At 40.2% G+C, this 26,066-nt stretch overlaps 3 protein-coding genes and 1 long non-coding RNA gene across 7 annotated transcripts in view; 1 reads left to right on the top strand and 3 right to left on the bottom strand.

Annotated features, from left to right (window-relative positions):
• Positions 1–10,052, top strand: part of LOC126581898 (uncharacterized) — a 33,733-nt gene extending 23,681 nt beyond the window's left edge. Inside the window, exons 2-3 of the long non-coding RNA XR_007609192.1 lie at positions 7,370–7,668; positions 8,366–10,052. This is a non-coding gene — a long non-coding RNA (uncharacterized LOC126581898). The remainder of the gene's footprint in view (positions 1–7,369; positions 7,669–8,365) is intronic.
• Positions 1,506–12,003, bottom strand: LOC126581892 (homeobox-leucine zipper protein HDG11-like). The gene is made up of 11 exons (XM_050245822.1): positions 11,786–12,003; positions 11,231–11,348; positions 10,942–11,130; positions 10,763–10,831; positions 3,709–4,092; positions 3,499–3,600; positions 3,201–3,407; positions 2,743–2,911; positions 2,362–2,630; positions 2,187–2,276; positions 1,506–1,988 (listed from the first exon to the last, which is right to left on the bottom strand). The coding sequence occupies exons 1-11, from the start codon at positions 11,899–11,901 to the stop codon at positions 1,635–1,637; spliced, it is 2,067 nt and encodes a 688-aa protein (XP_050101779.1). The 5' UTR covers positions 11,902–12,003; the 3' UTR covers positions 1,506–1,634.
• Positions 5,864–25,382, bottom strand: LOC126581896 (uncharacterized). Of its 3 annotated transcripts, XM_050245828.1 has the most exons (3): positions 24,285–25,382; positions 23,010–24,107; positions 5,864–7,392 (listed from the first exon to the last, which is right to left on the bottom strand). In XM_050245828.1, the coding sequence occupies exon 3, from the start codon at positions 6,590–6,592 to the stop codon at positions 5,918–5,920; it is 675 nt and encodes a 224-aa protein (XP_050101785.1). In that variant the 5' UTR covers positions 6,593–7,392; positions 23,010–24,107; positions 24,285–25,382; the 3' UTR covers positions 5,864–5,917. The 3 variants fall into 3 exon arrangements, with proteins under 3 accessions (XP_050101785.1, XP_050101787.1, XP_050101786.1); XM_050245830.1 differs by lacking the exons at positions 23,010–24,107; positions 24,285–25,382 and adding an exon at positions 22,533–22,566 and having other exon boundaries at positions 5,864–7,350; XM_050245829.1 differs by lacking the exons at positions 23,010–24,107; positions 24,285–25,382 and adding an exon at positions 7,569–7,618 and having other exon boundaries at positions 5,903–7,350.
• LOC126581891 (homeobox-leucine zipper protein HDG11-like) lies at positions 15,786–25,816 on the bottom strand. Of its 2 annotated transcripts, none has more exons than XM_050245820.1 (11): positions 25,389–25,816; positions 19,833–19,953; positions 19,011–19,128; positions 18,720–18,911; positions 18,131–18,580; positions 17,918–18,019; positions 17,620–17,826; positions 17,092–17,272; positions 16,685–16,953; positions 16,486–16,575; positions 15,786–16,303 (listed from the first exon to the last, which is right to left on the bottom strand). In XM_050245820.1, exons 2-11 carry the CDS (start codon positions 19,940–19,942, stop codon positions 15,932–15,934), a joined length of 2,091 nt encoding a protein of 696 aa, XP_050101777.1. In that variant the 5' UTR covers positions 19,943–19,953; positions 25,389–25,816; the 3' UTR covers positions 15,786–15,931. The 2 variants fall into 2 exon arrangements, with proteins under 2 accessions (XP_050101777.1, XP_050101778.1); XM_050245821.1 differs by having other exon boundaries at positions 17,107–17,272.
• Between the last annotated feature and the right edge of the window lie 250 nt (positions 25,817–26,066).

The raw sequence follows: 26,066 nt of genomic DNA, 5'->3' as shown, positions 1-26,066 counted from the left end.
TTTTATCATGGATCGAGGTGTGTCTGTTTTATATTCAATTGATTTCCACTTGTATTGTTGGGAAAATTAAAAAACTCGAGATCTCGAATTTCCGCTTTATATGTGGTTTTAGAGTCGTGGTTAAAACTTTCATGATTTCTACGATGTTGATTTAGTGTTGTTATGAATTTGATTAAATCATATCTATTATGTTTTTTTTCATGATTTGATTTGGTATTTGTTTATATGCCGCGTTGAAAAATGAAAGAATATTAATTGGCAGTTTGAATGGGTAAATATATGATTATTTTTTGTTTTGCATCTATTTTTATCCATTTCGATTCGAAAATTTCTAAAGAAATAGAGATTAAATTCTTTTTCTTTTTTGGGTCAAAATTAAGATTAAATCCTTTACTAAGGCAATGAAAACGAGTTTTTTTAATGGAGATTTTGGAACAATTGGATTTTCACACAAAAGTGGAACTCTATTGGGCATCTCTCTTATAAATTGGTTGCATTTCTCTTATGAATTGGTTGTGCAAGTGTTGATCTTTGAATTGATCATCGGTTATACTATTTGTATATAAATTTTAAATGGGGTCCCACTCACTGTTATGAATTAGGATTCCGGATATTAGTTATGTCCTTCAAGAGATTTTTAAGGATAAATGTAGAATAAGTGTAACTATGATCCTAATCATACTTTTACTCATGTTTCAGCTTAATTATGTAAGCATGATCTATGTTTACTAGGGTTGATAACTCAAAGTGCTACTTCAAGATCGGTGACCACGGATTTTTCATATAACTTCGTAAAAGAGAGTTTGCATAGCAATCCCGACCTTGGAGGCTTCCATCTGTATGTATGATTGAACACATGCATGACGGTTACTCGAAGGTAAGTTCGTCTCTTCAACCATATAACTAGATCTACATGTTAAGTAGTGTTGAGTATATGCTTGTCAAGCAAATGGGAAAAGTCCTATTGATTGCGATTTCTTATTTGTTTGCTTTGTTTTATGTACTTTGGATATACTTTTCTCTGAGAATTCTAGCGAGGCCGTAACGCTGATGATTGATCCCTCAAAAAACCATAATTAGCGATTATATGGGTTTGTAGCTCAAGTAGTTAAAAGAATTATCCTACCCTCAAATTTATACATAGCTTACATAGTTTCATTCATCTCGTGACCATTATTGCTTTGTCTTAATATTGTGTCTTACATGAGTTTATAGTTCCAACAAGGCCTTGTCAAAGTGTATGCTAATGTGCAGTGCACCAACCCTAAACCATAAACTCTAATAAACCCGAACCTAATTAAAACTCACTCCGACTAAAACCACATGAATTTGAACCTAACCCAAACTTGAATTGTGAAAGTTGGGTTAGGGTTGGGTTGACCATCCAACACGCCCAACCAGCCCGAGATGAAACGCAATGTTAACAATGAAAAACTTCCTAGTTTTACAGTAGCAAAATAAATAAAAAATAGCAACCTTAAGAAAATATAAACAAAATGAACAAATTTTGGATGAATAACAAATCTTTCCCCATAAAAATACCGGATGATCCAAATGAACTTTCAAAACGAGTCTTAAAACAGTCACAGAAATAAATTTCTTAGTCTTATGACACTAGTTTTGGTCTTGGCATGTTAATCCAAGCCAGAACAGTTGAGGGCAACTTTTATTTTTTCAACGTTGGAACTGATTAGAGTATTGACAGTTGCCACTAACTCCTTGTTCATCTGCTTTGAAGTCGTGGGGCTGGAAACCAATATGTGGAAAGCCACTGTAAGAAGTGAACCACATGCACCACCCATCTCAGGACGACCATCGCTGGATATCATAAACCCCGATGGGAGTATGGACATGTTAGAAGAGTCTTCACCACTTACTGCTACATTGAGAATTTGCATGTCAACCGGAGCATATATGATAAAGGATCCAAGAGGGTCTATGTAGCACTCTTGAAGAATCAACATGTTGTCCTCCGTCGGGGTGAAAGGCTGCTCAATACAAACCATTCCAAACAATTAACCTAAACTGTTTATGAGGCATTAAACTTAACTTAGTTAAAATGAACACCATAAGACTGATATGTTTTCCTCAAACTTCAAACTAGCAATAGTTCAACTCTTGTTTCTGGACTTTTCTTGTCAAAAAAGATTTGTGCAAGTAAAAGTTGAAGAAGGAAAGAAAATTACCCGAATGATGGATATACGATTTTCAGGATGAGTTCCTGTTGAAATGTAGGCAATCTCATGCACTGGATTTCCATTAGAGAGAACATCCCACTGAGAAAAATCAAATAGGGCATTACTACTTGTAAGGTCATATTTCAACCTTTAATATTACTGATAAATCAAGATATATATAAACCTGAACTCTTGTTTTCTCATCTTTGAAGAAGTTAAAGATCATTTGCGTCGACAAAGGAAGCCAGAAAGAAGTAGCAACACTGACGATCGTGCCATGCGGTTGTCCTATTTCTGTGCTTGTATGAACAGAGACTTGAATCCCAGTATTGTCAACTTCTGATAATTGGGGGGGGTCAAGATTTCCCGCCATGCTCAACATTCCACAAAAGTTCTTTACCATCCTCTGGGAAAGCTTCATTAAGCTTCTCTTGCCTTCAGGCAAAGTAACCACTAAAAAATGGAAAACATGTTCATCAAAACTCAAAATTAGGCTCCTCTTGCCATCTTTGTATTATTACTTTCTTGTTTTGGAAAACATAGGAGGTGATTGATGAAAACTTACCTCCTCCAAACACACAACCGTTCATTAAACAATGGAATCTCTCACACATCTTTTGAAGAGTAACAATCCATCTCTCAGCTCCATATGCAACACTTCTACAAATTAGATCTCTATAGAGCCAATGAGTTTGTGTCTTGTCGTCAACCGCCATATGCTCAATCCAAGTAATCTATAATTTTCCAACTCAATACTTAAAAACGATTCTACCAACTAAAACCAAACCAGAAATATTGTACATGAATGCTTTTTGATGAAGAATGTAATGCCATGAAAATAATAATCGTGTACTATCTACTTGTGATGTTGATATGTATTCTAAGTAACCATTGATAATTGATGCTAAAGTATATATAGCTCCAGGTATTCTCCTGGCTTTTCCCCATTAGATTGCAAGCATATCTCTGCTCTAATTTATCATATGGACCAATTTATATGGTTGAAGATTAGATGAAGCAAACCTTGGAGTATCCGTTATGCATGTCTTCTATCATGCATCCAGAAGGTAGCCTCCAAGATCGAGGCTGTCTCGCAAAACTTCCTTTTGCGAAGTTATAGGAGACATCAGTGATGACCCAAGTTCCTAGCTCAATTTGCTGACAATGGCGAAGAAAGTAGAAATCCCGCGGCAGTACCAAAGGTGAGAGAATGTGCATTTCTTCATACATCTGCATCAAAAAATTTGAAATGTATGAATAATTGTGAAAAGATATAGGTAAATAATTAGTATACTTAACCAAACAATTGCTTTTTATGTACCAACTGCAAGCAACCACTCCGATTTCCTATCATTCCACTTTCGAGAACTTCAATTGTCCTTGCTTTTGTTATGATTGTAGGAAAGACGTCTTCCCATTTATTCTGCAAAACGAAGCAGGTTTTTCTTAAACTTCTTTAATCTTTGCAGCATTTTAAATTTTGTATGTCAGTATATAGGAAATAATAAAAAGTACGAGTTATAGAACTAACGAAATCTAAAAACATGTCAACCAAGTATGCTGCACTAATGTGCACTACTCCTGAATCCTTCGAAGACTCGACACGAGCACAAGAGTTTCTGAAGTGATTGGCTTTTGGGAACATCTTATCATAGTTGTCCCGGTTGAGAAGATATCTGCCATCAGTTGGGGATTTCATCCACACAGGCTTGTCGATTTGGAAAAGCTTGATCAGTTCTTCCATGGCACTGGCTGCAATGTCTTTCATGAGTGCCTTTTCCATCTGAACATTTTCGTTTAATTGGTAAGCTATTGCGGTATTGGTGAGATTGAGCCTAAGAGGTGGACTTCTGACGATCACATGGTTCAAGGAACATCCTGGTGATAAATTTTGCGACGATCCAACTACTGGCGCCTATTGCTTTGAAGAAGATGATCACTCTTGTTTCTTTAGGGGAGTTGAGTAACTCAGAAGAGTGTAGAAACTACTCTTTTTATCGTCGAATCCGGAAGGAAGAAGTGGTTGTAGCTTTGAAGAAGATGAAGCATAAAAAAGCAATAGGCCCAGACGATATACCAATCGAAGTGTGGAAACTTTTGGGAGAGACAGGTATAACATGGCTCACTGACCTTTTCAATAGGATTTTGAAAACGAAGAAGATGCCAAATGAGTGGCGAATGAGCACTTTGGTGCCTATCTACAAGAATAAGGGCGACGTACAAAATTGCATGAACTATAGGGGTATTAAGCTAATGAGTCATACAATGAAGCTCTGGGAGAGAGTCATTGAGCATAGATTGAGGCAAGAGACACGGGTTTCGGACAACCAATTCGGGTTCATGCCAGGACGCTCAACCATGGAGGCAATCTATCTCTTACGAAGATTGATGGAAAGATATAGAGATGGGAAAAAGGATTTACACATGGTCTTTATAGATTTGGAAAAAGCGTATGATAGGGTCCCAAGAGACATTCTTTGGAGGATTTTAGAGAAGAAAGGAGTACGAGTAGCATATATCCAAGCTATAAAGGATATGTATGAAGGAGCAAAGACTGCCGTAAGAACTCATGAAGGACAAACCGAAAGCTTTCCCATAACTGTAGGATTACATCAAGGCTCATCCTTAAGTCCTTACCTTTTTGCGTTGGTAATGGATGAGTTAACACGACATATTCAAGATGATATTCCTTGGTGTATGCTTTTCGCAGACGATATAGTGTTGATAGATGAAACTCAGGAAGGGGTAAATGCAAAGCTTAACCTTTGGAGAGAAGTGTTGGAATCTAAAGGTCTTCGCCTAAGCCGATCAAAGACAGAATATATGGAGTGCAAGTTCAGTGCAAATGGAGGCCAAAACGAGTTAGGGGTGGGGATCGGAGATCAAGAAATACCAAAGAGCGACCATTTTCGTTACCTAGGATCTATCTTGCAAAAGAACGGAGAATTAGATGGAGATCTCAACCATAGAATACAAGCTGGATGGATGAAGTGGAAGAGTGCATCCGGCGTGTTGTGTGACCGCCGTATGCCACTGAAGCTCAAGGGAAAATTTTATAGGACGGCAATAAGGCCGGCGATGCTGTATGGCACAGAATGTTGGGCGGTGAAACATCAACACGTACACAAAATGGGTGTAGCGGAGATGAGGATGCTTCGTTGGATGTGTGGGCACACGAGAAAGGATAAGATTAGGAATGAGGATATCCGGGGTAAAGTAGGAGTAGCCGAAATTGAAGGAAAAATGAGAGAAAATCGGTTACGGTGGTTTGGACATGTGCAAAGAAGGCCTACTGACGTTCCGATTAGAAGATGCGACTATGGGACAGAGGTTCAGGGCCGAAGGGGTAGAGGAAGACCTAGGAAAACTTTGGAAGAGACTCTAAGAAAAGACTTAGAGTACTTGGATCTAACGAAGGACATGACACAGGATCGAGCACAATGGCGTTCTAAGATTCATATAGCCGATCCCACTCAGTGACTTGGATTTTCCAAGTCTCCAACCGAGAAGTTTTCCTCACTCGGGAAATTAAGGGAACACTACCCCAACCTACATGCTCCACTCAGAAAGCTTCAACATACAAGCTTTAACAAAAGAAAATTCAAAGAACTTAGCGAAGAAGGCTTTGGTGTATTTAACACAATACGTTGAAATGAAGGAAAGCTTATTTATTGATATCCCCGATAAGCTACAAATATGTACATATACATGAGTCAAAATAAGCACACAAGAGGGAGCCTTCACAAAGGTTGCTTAGGAGAAGTCTCAGCAGTCGGTAGAGCCCCAGAAAGAGAAGGCACCGGAGGGGGATCATTTGGAGCCTCAGTACTGGACAGAACCCTAGAAGGAGGAGGCATCAGAGGTTGATCATTTGGAGCTTCATTACGCGGTACAGCCCCAGAAGACGAAGGCAATAAATGCCTTTGGAACAAACCCACAAATCTCTGATGATCAAGTAAAACCTGACCATCAGTTTCCTTCATCTGGTCAAGCTTCCTCTTCATGTTTGTAGCATAGTCATGTGCAAGCCGGTGCAACTGTTTATTCTCATGCTTGAGCCCTCTAATCTCCTGTTTGAGACTCATCACTTCAGCCGCCAATGATTCAACTTGGCGGGTTCGAGCAAATAGGCGTTGGGCCATATTAGACACAGAACCTGCACACTGAACACTGAGAGCCAGCGAATCCTTAACAGCTAACTCATCAGACCGTTTGGAAAGTAGTCTGTTATCTTTGGGAGTGAGAAGGTTCCTGGCCACCACCGCAGCGGTCATATCATTCTTCATCACGGAATCCCCAACGGTAAGAGGACCAGTAGGGGAGACGAAGGATGGGCGCCATATGTTGTCTGGAGAAGGCGGGGCTGCCTCTTCAACAAGGTTCAAGTCAAAACGACGGTCGGAGGGGCCAGACATTTTCAAAGGTGTTGAAAAGAGAAGAGGTCGGACAAATCAAGATCTTAGAAGTGCAAGAATGAAGCTTCTACTGGTGGAGATTCAAGTGTGCTTTGGAACTTAATGCCAGCCCCTATAAAAATCTGCACTCGACGAAGCTTCAGAAATCGAAGAGGCGCCTGCTCAGAAATCGAAGAGGCGTTTGCTTTCTCAAAAGCTGGGCTGCTTAGAGATCACGAGGGTTGATCTCAGAAATCGAAGAGGCGTTTGCTTTCTCAAAAGTTGGGCTGCTCAAAGACCACGAAGGCCGATCTCAAAAATCGAAGAGGCGCTCGCTTTCTCAAAAGCTGGGCTCCCCAGAGACCACGAGGGCCGATATCAGAAATCGAAGAGGCACCTACTTTTCCAGCCTTTTCCAGCCTTGTCAGCACCTGTCACACGCACACTCAGTTTTGCGGAAATTATGGGCATTCTGTCAAAGACTTCTGGGGAAGTAGAAAACATATGAATCTTACTGTTCAATCACCCACTTCCCACACGCAACAATAGCTCATGGGTACCACAGATAACTTTGCCAAAGTTCTCTGCCAAAGTTGAGCACGTGAAGGTTGCAGCTCCCACTACATCGCTCTGACCAAGAAGGGTAAAAGAATAGCAAAGAAACAGCACTAACAAAGTTTAGACCCATAAATTTTGAAGGTCTAACTACCATATTATTACCCACAAGGGTAAAGGAACAGTACCACTGCTGGATAATTGGAAAGTCCATGTGTGTCAACCTATGTGCTTCGTGGCAAGGTAGACTAGCAAACATGCCCAACCTTTACTCACATTCGAGAAAACACTCCCAATAAGATTGCTTGCTCCAAAATCGAAGAGGCACCGTCCTCCGAATCTCGAGAGCCAGACTCCCAACATGACTACTTTCTTAAAAATCGAAGAGAGGGTAAAGGAACAGTACCATTGCTGGATAATTGGAAAGTCCCTGTGTGTCAACCTCTGTGCTTCGTGGCAAGGTAGACTAGCAAACATGCCCAACCTTTACTCACATTCGAGAAAACACTCCCAACAAGATTGCTTGCTCCAAAATCGAAGAAGTACCGCCTTCCGAATCTCGAGAGCCAAACTCCCAACATGATTACTTTCTCAAAAATCGAAGAGACACTGCTCCCCGAATCTCGAGAGCCAGACCCCCAGCATGATTGCTTTTTCAAAAATCGATGAGGCATCGTTCTCCGAATCAATCGAAGAGGCGCTCGCTTTCTCAAAAGCTGGGCTGCTCAGAGACCACGAGGGCCGATCTCAGAAATCGAAGAGGCACCTACTTTTCTAGCCTTGTCAGCACCTGTCACACGCACACTCAGCTTTGCAGAAATTATGGGTATTCTGTCGAAGACTTCTGGTGAAGTAGAAAGCACATGAATCTTACTGTTCAATCACCCACTTCCCACACGCAACAATAGCTCATGGGTACCACAAATCACTTTGCCAAAGTTCTCTGCCAAAGTTGAGCACGTGAAGCTTGCAGCTCCCACTACATCGCTCTGACCAAGAAAGGTAAAAGAATAGCAAAGAAACAGCACTAACAAAAGTTTAGACACATAAATTTTGAAGGTCTAGCTACCATATTATTACCCACAACTGTAAAGGAACAGTACCACTGCTGGATAATTGGAAAGTCCCTGTGTGTCAACCTCTGTGCTTCGTGGCAAGGTAGACTAGCAAACATGCCCAACCTTTACTCACATTCGAGAAAACACTCCCAATAAGATTGCTTGCTCCAAAATCGAAGAGGCACCGTCCTCCGAATCTCGAGAGCCAGACTCCCAACATGACTACTTTCTCAAAATCGAAGAGAGGGTAAAGGAACAGTACCATTGCTGGATAATTGGAAAGTCCCTGTGTGTCAACCTTTGTGCTTCGTGGCAAGGTAGACTAGCAAACATGCCCAACCTTTACTCACATTCGAGACAACACTCCCAACAAGATTGCTTGCTCCAAAATCGAAGAGGCACCGCCCTCCGAATCTCGAGAGCCAGACTCCCAACATGATTACTTCCTCAAAAATCGAAGAGACACTGCTCTCCGAATCTCGAGAGTCATACCCCCAGCATGATTGCTTTCTCAAAAATCGAAGAGGCATCGTTCTCCGAATCTCGAGAGCCAGATACCACAGACCACTTTTTCAAAGTGCTCTGACAGAGTTAAAACATGTGAAACTGGCAGCTCCCACTACCGTGCTATGACCAAGCAGGGTAAAGGAATAGCATTACTACTTGTTGTTAGGGAGACTCCTATATATGTCGACCTCCATCCCCAACGGACAGGCAGACCTGCAAAAATGCTCAACCCTTCATCATATCTGAGAGGGCACTCCCAACGAAGCTTTTCGAAATATTCAGCTTTCTTTCCCCCCGATAATACCTCTGCAAACAAGCTATACTAGAGCAAGAATATCTCATATCATCAGGGTTAAAAGCAAGAGTATCCCATATCATGCTTTTTCCCTGTCTTTTCTTTTGGCCTTGTTTTTACCTGCAAGACAAGGAGAAAGAGAGCAATCAGTCAGCACTTGGAATCAAGCTTCCAGCCAGGAACTGACTGCCTGGAACCCCTTACCTGATTACTTACCTGGCATTGCTCTCGAGTACTCATCTTCAACATCTTATGTTTCCAGGGAAGATTCCGCATCTGCTTGAGGAACAGATAGGGCAAGTGCGAAGGATACAAGGAAGCATGTGGAGACAAGCGTAACAGCACACGTGCCGATACATTCATTACTCTGTCAAAAGCAAAAGTATCCCATATCAGCAGGGTGGAACGTACTCTAGATTTGATGGACTTGTTTTGACCCTCAAATTCTTCAGTCGGCCTTATACTCTGGAGAAAACCAGAAAACCCTCCAGCTCAGTTCAAGAATAAGCCTGTGGAAAGTTACTTCTTCAAAAGCAAAAGTATCTCATATCATCTCTTCTCATTTTTCTTCTCTTTATCCTTCATGCTGCTGCAAGATGGGGAGAAGGTGAACAATCAGTCGGAGCTCTGATTGCTTACCTTGTCTGTCACCTCTTTCAGCAAACCCCCTAGCTCGGCGACTTGGGGGACTCCTACTACATGGTTTGTATCGCGCTTGACCAAGCCTGAAACTACAAGTAAGCTTCAAGTGAAATTGATACATTACCTTGTGCATCTCCACCAGTTAAAGATACCACCCCTGGATGGAGGAAGAGTACTTCCAGAGAAGATGCCACATCTACCTATGAGACAGATAAGGCAAGTCAAGACGACACCACACTCCGATACTTAGAAGTTTCGTGATTACGAGATCATTCTCCCACAATATTTCCTAATGTCATTTGTACTAAATCATTCACTTGTACTCACTAAATGAGAGCTTCAACCTATGTACTTGTGTAAACCCTTCACAATTAATGAGAACTCTTCTATTCCGTGGACGTAGCCAATCTGGGTGAACCACGTACATCTTGTGTTTGCTTTCCTATCTCTATCCATTTATATACTTATCCACACTAATGACCGGAGCAATCTAGCGAAGATCACAAAAAGCGATCGTTTTCGCTACCTAGGATCTATCTTGCAAGAGAACGGAGAATTAGATGGAGATCTCAACCATAGAATACGAGCTGGATGGAAAGAGTACATCCGGCGTGTTGTGTGACCGTCGTAGGCCACTGAAGCTCAAGGGAAAATTTTATAGGACGGCAATAAGGCTAGCGATGTTGTATGGCACAGAATGTTGGGTGGTGAAGCATCAACACGTACACAAAATGGGTGTAGCGGAGATGAGGATGCTTCGTGGGATGTGTGGGCACACGAGAAAGGATAAGATTGGGAATGAGGATATCCGAGGTAAAGTAGGAGTAGCCGAAATTGTAGGAAAGATGAGAGAAAATCGGCTCCGGTGATTTTGAACATGTGCAAAGAAGGCCGACTGACGCTCCGGTTCGAAGATGTGACTACGGGACAGAGGTTCAGGGCCGAAGGGGTAGAGGAAGACCTAGGACAACTTTGGAAGAGACTCTAAGAAAAGACTTAGAGTACTTGGATCTAACGGAGGACATGACACAAAACCGAGCGCAATGGCGTTCTAGGATTCATATAGCCGACCCCACTTAGTGGGAAAAGGCTTTGTTGTTGTTGTTGTTGTTGTTGTGATCCAACTACTGGCGCCAACGATTTAATATGTGATAGTGGTTTCCCTTTATACTTGGAAAGAAGGCTGCTGGCTACTTTATCATGCTGCCAAAAAAATATATATGCCAATCAGACATCATTGTTGTGAATAAAAAATTATATCAAAGGTATGATAGAATGTATAGATAGAAACAGTTTATGTTCCAAATATTTACCTCTTGTTTCAAATAGACATTCTCCTGTCGAAGTCTTATATTGAGTTGTCGCTCTTCTTCTGGAATCGATGCACCACCACAAGTTGGGCAAACGACAATCTTTAAGGTTTCTCTCATTAAACAGTTTTCACGACGAATACTTTCATTCAGTTGATGAAGAGCAATGTTTTCTGCTCTTTCATTTTGTATCTGAAAAGTACCATGCAAAGAAATTTCAACTTAACAGATTCAGTGTAGAGTAAGAGATGAAAAAAAATAAAATTTTTTAAAGTTTGTTCGAATGGAGAACCTTGTTCTGTGTTCTTTTGTTTTGAAACCAAAACGTGATTTGATTTGCGTCAAGCCCCAACTCCCTACAGAGTTGTTCACGTTGGTCGTCATCGGGGTGGGTGCAATTCCTGAAAAATCTACACCCAAAGAACCTCGTTATCATCGAAGATAAAGTGGAAAAAAATACACACACACACACATGTGCAGTTATTTCTTTTACTTTGTGGTGAATCAGATCATATCAGGTGATACGAGCTCATAAATCAAATTCAACGAATTTCATATAGAGATTAGAATTTAAACAACATGCCATATAAATTCAAAAAAGTATCCCGTATATATGCAAATAAAGTAGATTTTTTTTTTATAGGAAAATCATCTAATTTCATACTCAATGGAGAATGAAAAGAAAAAATATATATCCGTTTACATTTTTTTAACAATCACCGGAAGTTGAGAAAAAATATAAATAAAATTAATCATGCATGTTTTGGTCTTTAAGAATTTAGAACATATATGAACATAATAAAGTTGAGAAAAATATAAATAAAATTAATTAGAAGTTAATTCTTACTCTTCGAGTCGTTGTATCTGCTCAAAAGTATGGCGTTGAAACTTCTTGTTCTCCCTGCGGGAACTCGATGCTTCATGTCCATCACCGGAAGTTGGATGATTTCTGGGCAGCACCATTCTCTTCTACACTAAGCAACCACAAAGCCACACAAAATAAATGTTTTTTTTTTTTCTTTCTGAGACCACAGAAGAGATACACGAACACAGACACAAGCGCGCACACACATATATAGTATGACAATTAATTCATATAATCCATCCATACAATATACGAGTTCAAATCTTCTATACCATTTTTGTGTGTGACATCTCTATGATATCTGTTATTGATTGACATGTGTTAAGTTTATGACAACAAATATAAGGAAAGTTAAGTTTATGGACATGTGTTAACCAATGATAGAGACCATAGAGAAGGCACACACAAAATGAGTGCAAAAGATTTGACCTCACAATATACAAATTAAATAAAAATGTATATGGATTTATGTTTTTTTTTTTAACAAACGATATATCTACACTAAAGGGCAGAGGATAGGTTTAGCCTAATAATGGGCTAGCCATAATGTGGTTTAAATTCGTCTTTAGCAAAAATCGAACCTAAAACCTCTCACTTATAAGAGAAGAGGAAAACTACTAGATGAATTTATGTGGCGTATATGAATTTATGTTAAGGTCAGATAAGGACCCCAAATTAATACTAAATAAACCCAATCAAGAAAGAGATATATATGCTAATTTGCATTTTATGGTTCTGAGTGGTCCTAAATTTCTTTATTAATTTGTGCGAATTTTTTTTTATTTATTTTGGTTTCACATTAGAGTACTTAATTCGTAATTAACTACACAAAGGAACAACTGAAACGGAAAATGATGAGGTCAGCGAGAATCCAAGGAGCAAACAAAATGCCAAATGTATTTTGTTTTTCACATTACTTTCCTTACTTCCCTGCCAATTGGCAAAGCTGCTAAAAGTCATTGATGCATGCTCGAATTCTTCTGAGACAACATTAATTATGAACAAAAAAAATTTCACAAAGAAATGAATTCTTCTTTTCTTTTCATTTTCATTTTTGAATGGATTTTTTTTTTTTTAATCTATACATTTTTCAGGGAAAGAGAGGATTCGAAAATTGTTACATGAATTTATGAGAGGGGGAGTTTTGAAGTCGAGACGCATAGGTAGAACCACAACACCTTATCCAGTTAGATATCGGTACACATGCAATTTATTTTTGCATGGATAAACATCACTACATTTGAAAGTTTTACTTAGCCAAATTATCTCAATATTTACCAATTAATAGCTCCAAGTTCTGCATGTGGTAAAGTATTCTAGTATATAGGATGTTAAGTTTTCACCCATATGTCCTGGTTCGAAACTCCTACTCCCTTAAATTATTGTAATAGCTTCCAGTCCTCTCACTCCCTTAATAATAATAAACAAAAATAAAAATAACTCCAAGTGACACTCCCCAATCTAGATATCCAAATGACACCTGAATGGCACGTGCCGGCCGACACTCGAGAGTGATGAAAACCCTAAATATTCGAACCAACAAGAAGGATAGAGAACAAGCAAGAATATAAGAGAACCTATAATCCAAACATCGAATAATAAACAAAAATGGTACGGATGATGCAAATGCTAAGTGACAATGATAATGATGCAAATCACACATGAACGAAACAGAGAATCCAACTATTACAAATCCGAAGTAAAAAGATGCAATATGTCCAGAGCATATCACTAAACAGATGTCCTAAAGAAAGGTAAGGCATCAAGTTACAATTATTAATGAAAGGAAGCCATACGCAAGTGGAAGGACATTGGATCACTGGTAGGGAAATACCTCAATGCTCGGGTCGTACTCCTCGTCACTATGTCCTGAGGGGGCGTAAAAACAAAAGGTGAGTGGACCATAGTTTATATTACTACTAATAATATATGAAAACTAATTTCTTTAAGAACATACTAACCCCCTGTTTTTAAAACACATATATAATACTACATAGTAGGTTTTATGAAAATCCTAGCATGCCATGAAAAACGTTCATAAAACATGTGTGTATAAACCAATTTTCAGAAATGGTAGTATCGTCGCCTGAAGGCAAATCCGTAAAACATCCGTAATTCACATCAATGATGTACTCAACTAGGAGTATCATAGTCATCTGAAGGCAGTACCTGTCCATCACCCGAAGGTGAAGCTGTACGATACTGGGTTACGCCAATGAAGAAATCATGGTCCATCATCCGAAGGTGAAGCTATACGACTCTAGGTTACGCTAGAGAATAGATATACAACATCACACACTGACACTAGCCCCGGGCTTGTGAAGCTGGGGGTATCATCATAATCGCCTGAAGGCAATACATGTCCATCACCCGAAGGTGAAGTTGTATAACACTAGGTTACGCCAGTGAAGAAATCATGGTCCATCACCGGAAGGTGAAGTTGTACGACTCTAGGTTACGCTAGAGAAGAGATATATACATAAACATCCTCAACTGTGTCCTATGGCCATAGACGTCTACATACCCATGTTGTGTGGATGTGCTGTATGATAACCCACTAGATAAGCACCGAAAACATATCTCGAAAACTCATGCCAAATCATCTGAGCTCAAAAGCTCAAAGCCTCATCTCATAAATCCATAATAAGTCATATCCGTAAATCCATGGAATCTCATATTCGTAAATCCGTAAAATAAGTCATATTCAAAATCCATAGAAATTCATATAAGCAAATCCAATAATTCATAACTGTTCGTAAAACATAATATTCGATAAATAATAAATATTCCGTAAAAGCAATGTAAAGAAATCATAAATTCTCCATAAAACATATTGTAAAACATGCTCAAATCATGAAATATGGTATGCATGCTAGGCTAATATTTTATAAAAACATGTAAGTTAAGAAGGGGTCCACTCATAGGTATTCCATTGCCCGAGAGCCGCTCGATCTAGCGAGGATGGTGTCTCTTCTATAGCGTTACCCAGAGTCTTACAGCTTCACCTTCGAGTGATGGACCATGATTTTCTTCACTGGTGTAACCCAGTGTCGTACAGCTTCACCTTTGGTGATGGTTATGCCTTCGGGCCACTATGATACCCCTAGCTGAGTATACTATTGATTTGAGTTATGAGATTCACGGATTTGCGTTCGGACGACTATTACTATTTCTGAGCATTGTTTTACATACATGATTTACGAATGTTTTACATGGCATGCTAGGGTTTTCATAAAACTTATATGTAGTATTATATATATATATGTTTTCAAAACAGGGGGTTAGTATATTCATAAAGAAAATGGTTTTCTTATTATTAGTATATTATTATAAATTATGGTTCACTCACCTTTTTGTTTTTGCGCCCCCTTTAGGATTTAGGTTCGAGGCACAAGATCCCGACATCAGGATACTTCTGGGTAGAGATCTCCAAGTCTCCTCAGTGTATGACTCATTCCTTCACTCATACCTTTTATTATAATTCTTTCTCATTATTCTTGAGTAATTGTATGCTCTGAACATGATTCTGCAGTGGTTTATCTTTCTAATTACACATTTTATTTGTATGCATGTTTTAAAAATGGCTTCGTCACCATCGAGTGTCGGTCATCACGTATCTATCCTGATATTTGGGGATAACGGGATCGGGACGTGTCACCAAGTTCTAGCTACATAAGAAAAATTATTTTTGGTTTCTTATAAGAGATGTTAAACCTTTACGGTCAAAATTGATTCTTCATCTACCTAAAATGTTTATAAAAAAAAATTTGATACAAAAGGTAGTAAGTTAACAAGCTTGTCTCTATCCAATTGTTACGCGCTTGTAGCTCAAGTAGTTAAGATTATATATCCTATGGTCCATATGCATTAGATGACCACTCTCTAGAATAACTTTTATCCGTTGAGCGACGGCCCATCCACTCGGCACCGTCAAATCATTAAGGCCGACTTTCGTCCCTACTCCACGGAACAATTTGCAAGCTTGAGCAATAGCAGCTTGTATATAGCCAATTATTCAAAACGAAATTCAAACAGAGTCTCAAAACAGTTTCAGAAATAAATTTCACAACCTTCTCCAACGGCTAGTTTTATTCTTATCATAAGAATTACAATTCCACCGCAAATAGTTTAATCCAAGCTCGAGCAGTTGAGAGCAACTTTGATTTTTTGAACGGTGGAACTGATGAGAGTGTTGACAGTTGCCACTGACTCCATGTTCATCTGCTTTGAAGTTGACGGGCTGGAAACCAATATCTGGAAAGCCACTGTGAGAAGTGAACCACCTGCCGTGGAATGGCCTGAATCCCCAGTTACTTCAGCACGGCCATCGCCTGATATCACAAACCCCGATGGGAGGATAGGTATGTTGGAAGAGTCCTCGCCGCTTACTGCTACGTTAAGAGCTGGTACATCGACTGGAGCATATACGAACAAGGATCCCAAAGGGTCTGTGTAACTCTCTTGAAGCATCAGCATGTTATTCTCGGTGGGGATGAAAGGCTACTCCACAGAAACCATTGAGATAAATCAAACTGAACTGTTTATAAAGCCAAAAACATAGGCTGAAAAGCTTTTCCTCATCCTTCCAGCATTTAAAGTAGCATGAGTTCAACTTTAGTTTCCCCGTATTTGCGGGATAAAATAATTCTGAAAGAAAAAATGGAAGAAGGAAATGAAACTACCCGAATGACAGATATACAGTTTCCTGGATGCGTTCCAGTTGAAATGTTTGCAATCTCATGCACTGGATTTCCATTAGACAGAACATCCCACTGGGAGAGAAATCAAATTAAGGTATCAGTCATATCACATTTCAAACTCTAATTACTTGGAAATGAAGATATAAACAATATGAGGAGGATCTTTTTGTTAGTGAGAAACCTGAACTCTATTTTTCTCATCTCTGAAGAAGTTATAGACAGTTTCGGAGGGTAGAGGAAGCCAAAGAGAAGTAGCAACACTGACGATCATGCCATGGGGCTGTCCTGATTCTGCACTCTTACGAACAGAGACTCGAACCCCACTGTTGTTCACCTCGGACAACTGAGGGAAGTCAAGTTTACCTGCCATGCTCAGCATTCCACAAAAGTTCTTCACCATTCTCTGAGAGAGCTTCATTACACTCCTCTTGCCTTCAGGCGAACTTACCACTAAACAATGGACAATAGGCTCATCAAAATCCAAAAGCATTACAAAATGATCCGAACAGAAAAGGGAACGAGAGTTTCTTTTCCATTTTGGCAAATATCAATGTATTATTTTCTAACAGGGGATTAAGGAAGACTTGCCTCCTCCAAATTCACAAGTAGATTCAACTTCATCCATCAAGCAATCGAATCTCTCACACATCCTCTTAAGAGTAATGATCCATCTCTCTGCTCCATATGCAACACTACTACATATAAGATCTCTGTAGAGCCGATGAGTTTGTGTCTTGTCATCAACCTCCACATGCTCAATCCAAGTTACCTACGATTATTGCAGTCAATAAATATGACACAATAAATGAAAAATAAAATTTGGAATATTGTATAAGAGTGTATCGATGGAGCATGTACTGTCACGAAGATAGTGATTGCGATTAATAATTAATTGTGATGTTGACACAGCCAGAACAACATTGATAATTGACGAGAAATTATAAATGTTACTGCATGAGAAGAGCAAGATTGTAGAAAATGTATTAAACTAAGAAAACTGGAAACGTGAGGTATTCTCCTGCCTTTTTCCCATTGGCTTGACAAGCGTATTCTAAGTAACAGTAAGCATGCAGATCTTATTATAAATGCTTATGCTAAAGTGATGAAGCTACTCACCTTGGAGCATCCATTAGTCATATCTTTGATCAAACAACCCGAAGGAAGCCGCCAAGATCGTGATTGATTTGAAGAACTCTCTTTGGGGAATTTGTGGGAAACATCAACAACGACCCATGTGCCTAGCTCAATCTGCTGACAATAACGAAGAAAGTAGAAATCCCGTGGCAGCACCAAAGGTGAGAGAATGTGCATTTGTTCATACATCTGCATTAAAGCAATTTGACGTATAACTGATGGTGACAACCTATAGGAAAATAATTAACTAACTCAACAAAGCAATGGCTTTAATATGTACCAGCAGTAGGCAACCACTCCGATTTCCTATCATTCCACTTTCAAGTACTTCAATTGTCTTGGCTTTTGTAACGATTGTGGGAAAGAGTTCTTCCCATTTATTCTGCAAAAATAAACCGTTTCTCTTCACCTTAGTTTATCATTCCAGCAGTGTAATATTACTTTGTCAGTTTATATTGGGAAAATAATGAAAAGAATGAGTTAAAGAACTAACTGAGTCTAAGAACATGTCAACCAAGGTTGCTGCACTAATGGTCACTACTCCTGAATCTTTTGAAGATTCGATACGCGCACTAGAGGTTTTGAATTGATTGGTTCTAGGAAATATCTTATCATAGTTGCCACGGTTGAGGAAATATCGTCCATAAGCTGTGGATTTCACCCATAAGGGCTCATCGATCTGAAAAAGTTTGACCAGTTCTTCCAAGGCACTGGCAGCAATGTCTGCCATGAGTGTCTTTTCCATTTCAGGGATTTCTTGTAATTGGTAAGAAAATGTAGGACTAGTAAGATTGAGATCAAGGGGTGGACTGCCAATAATCCCTTGGTTGATCGAACATCCTGGTGATAAATCCAGTGTGGATCCAACTACAGACGCAAGCGATTCAATTTGTGATAGTGGTTTCCCAATATATTTGGAAAGAAGGCTGGCTACCTTATCATGCTGCACAAAAAATATCCTTAAGAAGACATCATCAAAGTGAATCCACATATAAATACAATGAACAATAATTAACAATAGAGATCTTTATGAGAGTGATTGAATTTATGGATGAGATTTTATTTATGTTCCAAATACTTGCCTCTTCTTTCAAATAGGCATTCTCCAGCTGAAGGCTCTGCAGATTGATCTGCCGCTCTTCTTCTCCAAACGGTGGACCACCACAGGTTGGGCAACTGACATTCTTTAAGGCCTCTCTCATCGCATAGTTTTCACATTGAATCCTTTCATTATCTTGACGAAGAATAGTGTTGTCTGCTCTCTCACTTTGAGCCTAAAAAATACCAAGCAAGTTATAGATGCAATATAAAATACAAGAACAAATGGACAAATTGCTAAGCATCCAAGTAAGTTACTGAGAAATATGGAAAACCTTGGTCTGTGTTCTTTTGTTCTGAAACCAGAACTTGATTTGTTTTGGTTCAAGGCCCAATTCCCTGCCCAGCTGTTGACGTTGGCTGTCATCCGGGTGGGCACAGTGCTTGAAAAGTCTACATCCAAAAGAACCCCGTTATCATTCAAGATCAAGTGCGACAGATTAAGAAGTGGAAAGAAAAAACACAACCTCAAATTGGAGAAAAATAGAGACCAAGGTTTAATATCTACGATCAAATGCATTGAAATTCAATTGATGATAGAACTGTTAACCGTAAAAGAAAGACAGAATTACTTGAAGATTAGTCTGTGTATGAAAAATTAAAAAATTAAAAGCAACTCTAAGTCATAACTTTCAAAAGAACCTTTCAAACAAGCATTGATCTGGGATCTATACCCAATTTATGACCGCTTGGAAAAGAGAAATCTCTCATTAACAGATTTCGAAGTGAGAATTTAATTCACGAAAAAGATGATATCGACATAAGTATTTCTTATTTTTTGGTTGGAGAAACAAATCAGATGATATGAGCACAGCAATCCAATTCAACAAACTTGATACCCATACTAAACCGCATCCCACAGAAATCAAATCCTCGGTGAGGAACTGATGAAAATTCTCATTTGTATGCAGATATAGAAGAAAAACAATTAAGGAAAATGATCTAATTGGATACTCACCAATAAAAGAAAAAGTAATTTCCATGTAGATTTTTTTGTAAGGAACAATCATGCATGTATTGGTCCTTCATCCACATTCAGCACATGAACATAATAGAGTTGAGGAAAATAAGATAAATAATTGGAGGTTGATTCTTACTCTTCGAGTCGTTGTATCTGCTCATTAGTATGGCGATGATATTTTTTGTTGCCTCTGCGGGAATTCGATGCTTCATCACTTGAAGCTCCACCATTTCCCGAAAGCTCCATTCTCTACCACACTAAGAAACACAAAACACAAATCCAAAGCTTCTCTTTCTGAGAGCAAAGAGAAAGAAGAGATACACAGCCAAACAAAAACACACACACACATATATACATACATACATATATATATAGTGTGTGAAAATTAATTACAAATGCCATCCATACAATAAACAGATAACATACATGAATTTCTTATGCTGCTTAAATCCAAATAAGGATATGAAATTAATACCAAAGTAACCAAATTAAGACAAAGATATCTATCTTAATTTGGTTTTTATGGTTGTGGGTGGTCTTAGATTTCTTCTTTAATAATTTGTGTTTACGGAAAAGTTTCAAATTAATTTGGTTTCACATGAAAGTACCTAATGAGTAATGAACTACGGCCAAGTAACAGCTAAATTAAAAGATGATATCAGCGAGAATCGAGGGGGCTCTGTGCTCTCTGAAACAAATTACTAAAAGTGCAAAAGGTATTCTCAAACAAACATAGGAGGCACATTACTTTCCAAACTTTCTCGCCAAATGGTGAGGCCACTAAGAGTCTTGACTGCATGATCAGATTCTCCATGACCATGATCAAACTTACCCTTTAAGAAGAAACGAATTCTCTTTTCTCTTTTCTGTTTTTAAGGATAAATATCATTAAATTTTATAGTTTCACTCAATCTAATCCCAAACTATCACAATTTTTCTTATGTATTACTAGTTACATAAGCAAAATAATTTTGTTCACCGAAAAACACGAGTGAATCAAGGTTATATGAATTCTGAAACCGTTTAGGGAGCCTCCAAATATAAGTATCAGTGTGCCACGTTACCAATGCGCGATGACAGAGATAGAAACATGGTTGTCTATAACAATTGATAAAATAGAAATTTTATGTGGGGACGACATCATTCAGTGATCGAGATTCGCCATCCAAAACTGTGAGCCGGTGTTTCAAGTGTTTAGAACTAATCAAATTGGTTTGTCATGAAAATTGTTTGATACTACTACTTTTAAGTTACGCCAAGGGTGGAGCGAGGGTTTGAATCAGAGACGTAGTGGGCTAAAGGAAGGCCGTATCCACCTTGGCAATCCACCACTCAAAATCATCGATATTGTCAATGACCAATTATTCGTCGCCTACAAATACTTGAGTCAAAATAAACAAACAAGAGGGAGCCTTCATAAAGGTTGCTTAGGAGAAGTCTCAGCAGTCGGTAGAGCCCCAGAAAGAGAAGGCACCGGAGGGGGATCATTCGGAGCCTCAGTACTGGACAAAACCCTAGAAGGAGGAGGCATCAGAGATTGATCATTTGGAGCTTCATTACGCGGTACAGCCCCAGAAGACGAAGGCAATAAATGCCTTTGGAACAAACCCACAAATCTCTGATGATCAAGTAAAACCTGACCATCAGATTCCTTCATCTGGTCAAGCTTCATCTTCATGTTTGTAGCATAGTCATGTGCGAGCCGGTGCAACTGTTTATTCTCATGCTTTAGCCCTCTAATCTCCTGTTTGAGACTCATCACTTCAGCCGCCAATGATTCAACTTGGCGGGTTCGAGCAAATAGGCGTTGGGCCATATTAGACACAGAACCTGCACACTGAACACTGAGAGCCAGAGAATCCTTAACAGACAACTCATCAGACCGTTTGGAAAGTAGTCTGTTATCTTTGGGAGTGAGAAGGTTCCTGGCCACTACCGCAGCGGTCATATCATTCTTCATCACGGAATCCCCAACGGTAAGAGGACCAGTAGGGGAGACGAAGGATGGGCGCCATATGTTGTCTGGAGAAGGCGGGGCTGCCTCTTCAACAAGGTTCAAGTCAAAACGACGGTCGGAAGGGCCAGACATTTTCAAAGGTGTTGAAGAGAGAAGAGGTCGGACAAATCAAGATCTTAGAAGTGCAAGAATGGAGCTTCTACTGGTGGATATTCAAGTGTGCTTTGGAACTTAATGTCAGCCCCTATAAAAATCTGCACTCGACGAAGCTTCAGAAATCGAAGAGGCGCCTGCTCAGAAATCGAAGAGGCGTTTGCTTTCTCAAAAGCTGGGCTGCTCAGAGACCACGAGGGTCGATCTCAGAAATCGAAGAGGTGTTTGCTTTCTCAAAAGCTGGGCTGCTCAAAGACCACAAAGGCCGATCTCAGAAATCGAAGAGGCTTGCTTTCTCAAAAGCTGGGCTGCTCAGAGACCACGAGGGCCGATTTCAGAAATCGAAGAGGCACCTACTTTTCCAGCCTTGTCAGCACCTGTCACACGCACACTCAGTTTTGCGGAAATTATGGGCATTCTGTCGAAGATTTCTGGTGAAGTAGAAAGCACATGAATCGTACTGTTCAATCACCCACTTCCCACACGCAACAGTAGCTCATGGGTACCACAGATAACTTTGCCAAAGTTCTCTGACAAAGTTGAGACACGTGAAGCTTGCAGCTCCCACTACATCGCTCTGACCAAGAAGGGTAAAAGAATTGCAAAGAAACAACACTAACAAAGTTTAGACACATAAATTTTGAAGGTCTAGCTACCATATTATTACCCACAAGGGTAAAGGAACAGTACCACTGCTGGATAATTGGAAAGTCCCGGTGTGTCAACCTCTGTGCTTCGTGGCAAGGTAGACTAGCAAACATGCCCAACCTTTACTCACATTCGAGAAAACACTCCTAACAAGATTGCTTGCTCCAAAATCGAAGAGGCACCGCCCTCCGAATCTCGAGAGCCAGACTCCCAACATGGTTACTTTCTCAAAAATCGTAGAGAGGGTAAAGGAACAGTACCACTGCTGGATAATTGGAAAGTCCCTGTGTGTCAACCTTTGTGCTTCGTGGCAAGGTAGACTAGCAAACATGCCCAACCTTTACTCACATTCAAGAAAACACTCCCAAGAAGATTGCTTGCTCCAAAATCGAAGAGGCACCGCCCTCCGAATCTCGAGAGCCAGACTCCCAACATGATTACTTTCTCAAAATCGAAGAGAGGGTAAAGGAACAGTACCACTGCTGGATAATTGGAAAGTCCCTGTGTGTCAACCTCTGTGCTTCGTGGCAAGGTAGACTAGCAAACATGCCCAACCTTTACTCACATTCGAGAAAACACTCCCAACAAGATTGCTTGCTCCAAAATCGAAGAGGCACGGCCCTCCGAATCTCGAGAGCCAGACTCCCAACATGATTACTTTCTCAAAAATCGAAGAGACACCGCTCTCCGAATCTCGAGAGCCAGACCCCCAGCAGGATTGCTTTCTCAAAAATCGAAGAGGCATCGTTCTCCGAATCTCGAGAGCCAGACCCCCGACAGGTCTGTAATCTTCACACGCAACATCAGCTTTCCAGATACCACAAACCACTTTTTCAAAGTGCTCTGACAGAGTTAAAACATGTGAAGCTGGCAGCTCCCACTACCGTGCTATAACCAAGCAGGGTAAAGGAATAGCATTATTACTTGATGCTAGGGAGACTCCTATATATGTCGACTTCCATCCCTAACGGACAGGCAGACCTGCAAAAATACTCAACCCTTTCTCTTATCTGAGAGGGCACTCCCAACAAAGCCTTTCGAAATATTCAGCTTTCTTTCCCCCCGATAATACCTTTGTAAACAAGCTATACTAGAGCAAGAATATCTCATATCATCAGGGTTAAAAGCAAGAGTATCCCATATCATGCTTTTTCCCTGTCTTTTCCTTTGGCCTTGTTCTTACCTGCAAGACAAGGAGAAAGAGAGCAATCAGTCAACACTTGGAATCAAGCTTCCAGCCAGGAACTGACTGCCTGGAACCCCTTACCTGATTACTTACCTGGCATTGCTCTCGAGTACTCATCTTCAACATCTTATGCTTCCAGGGAAGATACCGCATCTGCCTGAGGAACAGATAGGGCAAGTGAGAAGGATACAAGGAAGCATGTGGAGACAAGCGTAACAGCACACGTGCCGATACATCCACTACTCTATCAAAAGCAAAAGTATCACATATCAGCAGGGTCGAACGTACTCTAGATTTGATGGACTTGTTTTGACCCTCAAATTCTTCAGTCGGCCTTATACTCTGGAGGAAACCAGAAAACCCTCCAGCCCAGTTCAAGAATAAGCCTGTGGAAAGTTACTTCTTCAAAAGCAAAAGTATCCCATATCATCTCTCCTCATTTTTCTTCTCTTTATCCTTCATGCTGCCTGCAAGATAGGGAGAATGTGAACAATCAGCCGGAGCTCTGATTGCTTACCTTGTCTGTCACCTCTTTCAGCAGATCCCCCAGCTCGGCGACTTGGGGGACTCCTACTACATGGTTTGTATCTCGCTTGACCAAGCATGAAACTACAAGTAAGCTTCAAGTGAAATTGATACATTACCTTGTGCATTTCCACCAGTTACAGATACCACCCCTGGATGGAGGAAGAGTACTTCCAGAGAAGATGCCACATCTACCTATGAGACAGATAAGGCAAGTCAAGACGATACCACACTCCGGTACTTAGAAGTTTCATGGCTACGAGATCATTCTCCCACAATATTTCCTAATGTCATTTGTACTAAATCATTCACTTGTACTCACTAAAGGAGAGCTTGAACCTATGTACTTGTGTAAACCCTTCACAATTAATGAGAACTCCTCTATTCCGTGGACGTAGCCAATCTGGGTGAACCACGTACATCTTGTGTTTGCTTTCCTATCTCTATCCATTTATATACTTATCCACACTAATGACCGGAGCAATCTAGCGAAGATCACAAAAAGTGACCGTTTTCGCTACCTAGGATCTATCTTGCAAGAGAACGGAGAATTAGATGGAGATCTCAACCATAGAATACAAGTTGGATGGATGAAGTGTAAGAGTGCATCCGGCGTGTTGTGTGACCGTCGTAGGCCACTGAAGCTCAAGGGAAAATTTTATAGGACGGCAATAAGGCCAGCGATGTTGTATGTCACAGAATGTTGGGCGGTGAAGCATCAACGTACACAAAATGGGTGTAGCGGAGATGAGGATGCTTCGTGGGATGTATGGGCACACGAGAAAGGATAAGATTGGGAATTAGGATATCCGAGGTAAAGTAGGAGTAGCCAAAATTGAAGGAAGTATGAGAGAAAATCGGTTCCGGTGGTTTGGACATGTGCAAAGAAGGCCTACTGACGCTCCGGTTCGAAAATGTGACTACGGGACAGAGGTTCGGGGCCGAAGGAGTAGAGGAAGACCTAGGAAAACTTTGGAAGAGACCCTAAGAAAAGACTTGAGTACTTGGATCTAACGGAGGACATGACACAAATGAGCGCAATGGCGTTCTAGGATTCATATAGCCGACCCCACTTAGTGGGAAAAGGCTTTGTTGTTGTTGTTGTTGACAATTAAAATGATCTCTTGAAAATATTATTTAACTCAATCAAGAAAGAAATGTCAATTATAATATGAAAGACAAGAATTTCATATATACGTAGTACAATTTAGAGACAAACTCACGAGAAATGTTGTCTGGGGGCAGCTTTATTTGTCCCGGCAGTTGCTTTCTTGAAGGTGTCTGTCTCAGCTCCGGCGCGGCGAGCAGCGCTGACGGCTTTCTCATCATTCTTGGCCGCGGCATTGGGTGCCTTTTTCCGGATGATGACAGGCTCCCCGTCCTGTACGATGGATCCTCGGCGATCGGCTGAGGTGAAAGAATGTCACTGCTAAAGAACTTGATTAGTGTCCCCGATTCATTATTTAACGTTTGGAGGGTTGGGAAGCGTGAAGATTTTCGAGTTCGGACGAGAGAGAAAAGTTGATCGCGAAGATTGTTCGGCCCTGGGTGGCTGAAGCTATTGTTGGAGTCCGGCGGGACCTTACTGAAAATTTCTTAAATTTCGGCTGTCACTTGTCCAACTGTTCTTTAGGTGCTCAGAGCCCATCTGCCGAACACTTCATATTGAATACTTTGTTCGGCTGTTTTTTTGAGAACTTATATGACATGGGTAAGTCACTATAATGGCCTTCCATCACATATAAGTCATTGTCATATTCTTCACCATGGTAGCGGTTTGCCAAACAATTCTCGAATCCAAAGTTCATCGAAAAGAGAAATCGTAAGTAAATTTCCCGAAAAAACATAACATTTTCATCATCAATTATTCGAAAATCCGTGTCAATACATCAAGGCATGAA

Source organism: Malus sylvestris, chromosome 9 (assembly GCF_916048215.2).
Source record: "Malus sylvestris chromosome 9, drMalSylv7.2, whole genome shotgun sequence".
Lineage (NCBI taxonomy): Eukaryota > Viridiplantae > Streptophyta > Magnoliopsida > Rosales > Rosaceae > Malus > Malus sylvestris.
This window is presented reverse-complemented; position numbering and strand designations above follow the sequence as displayed.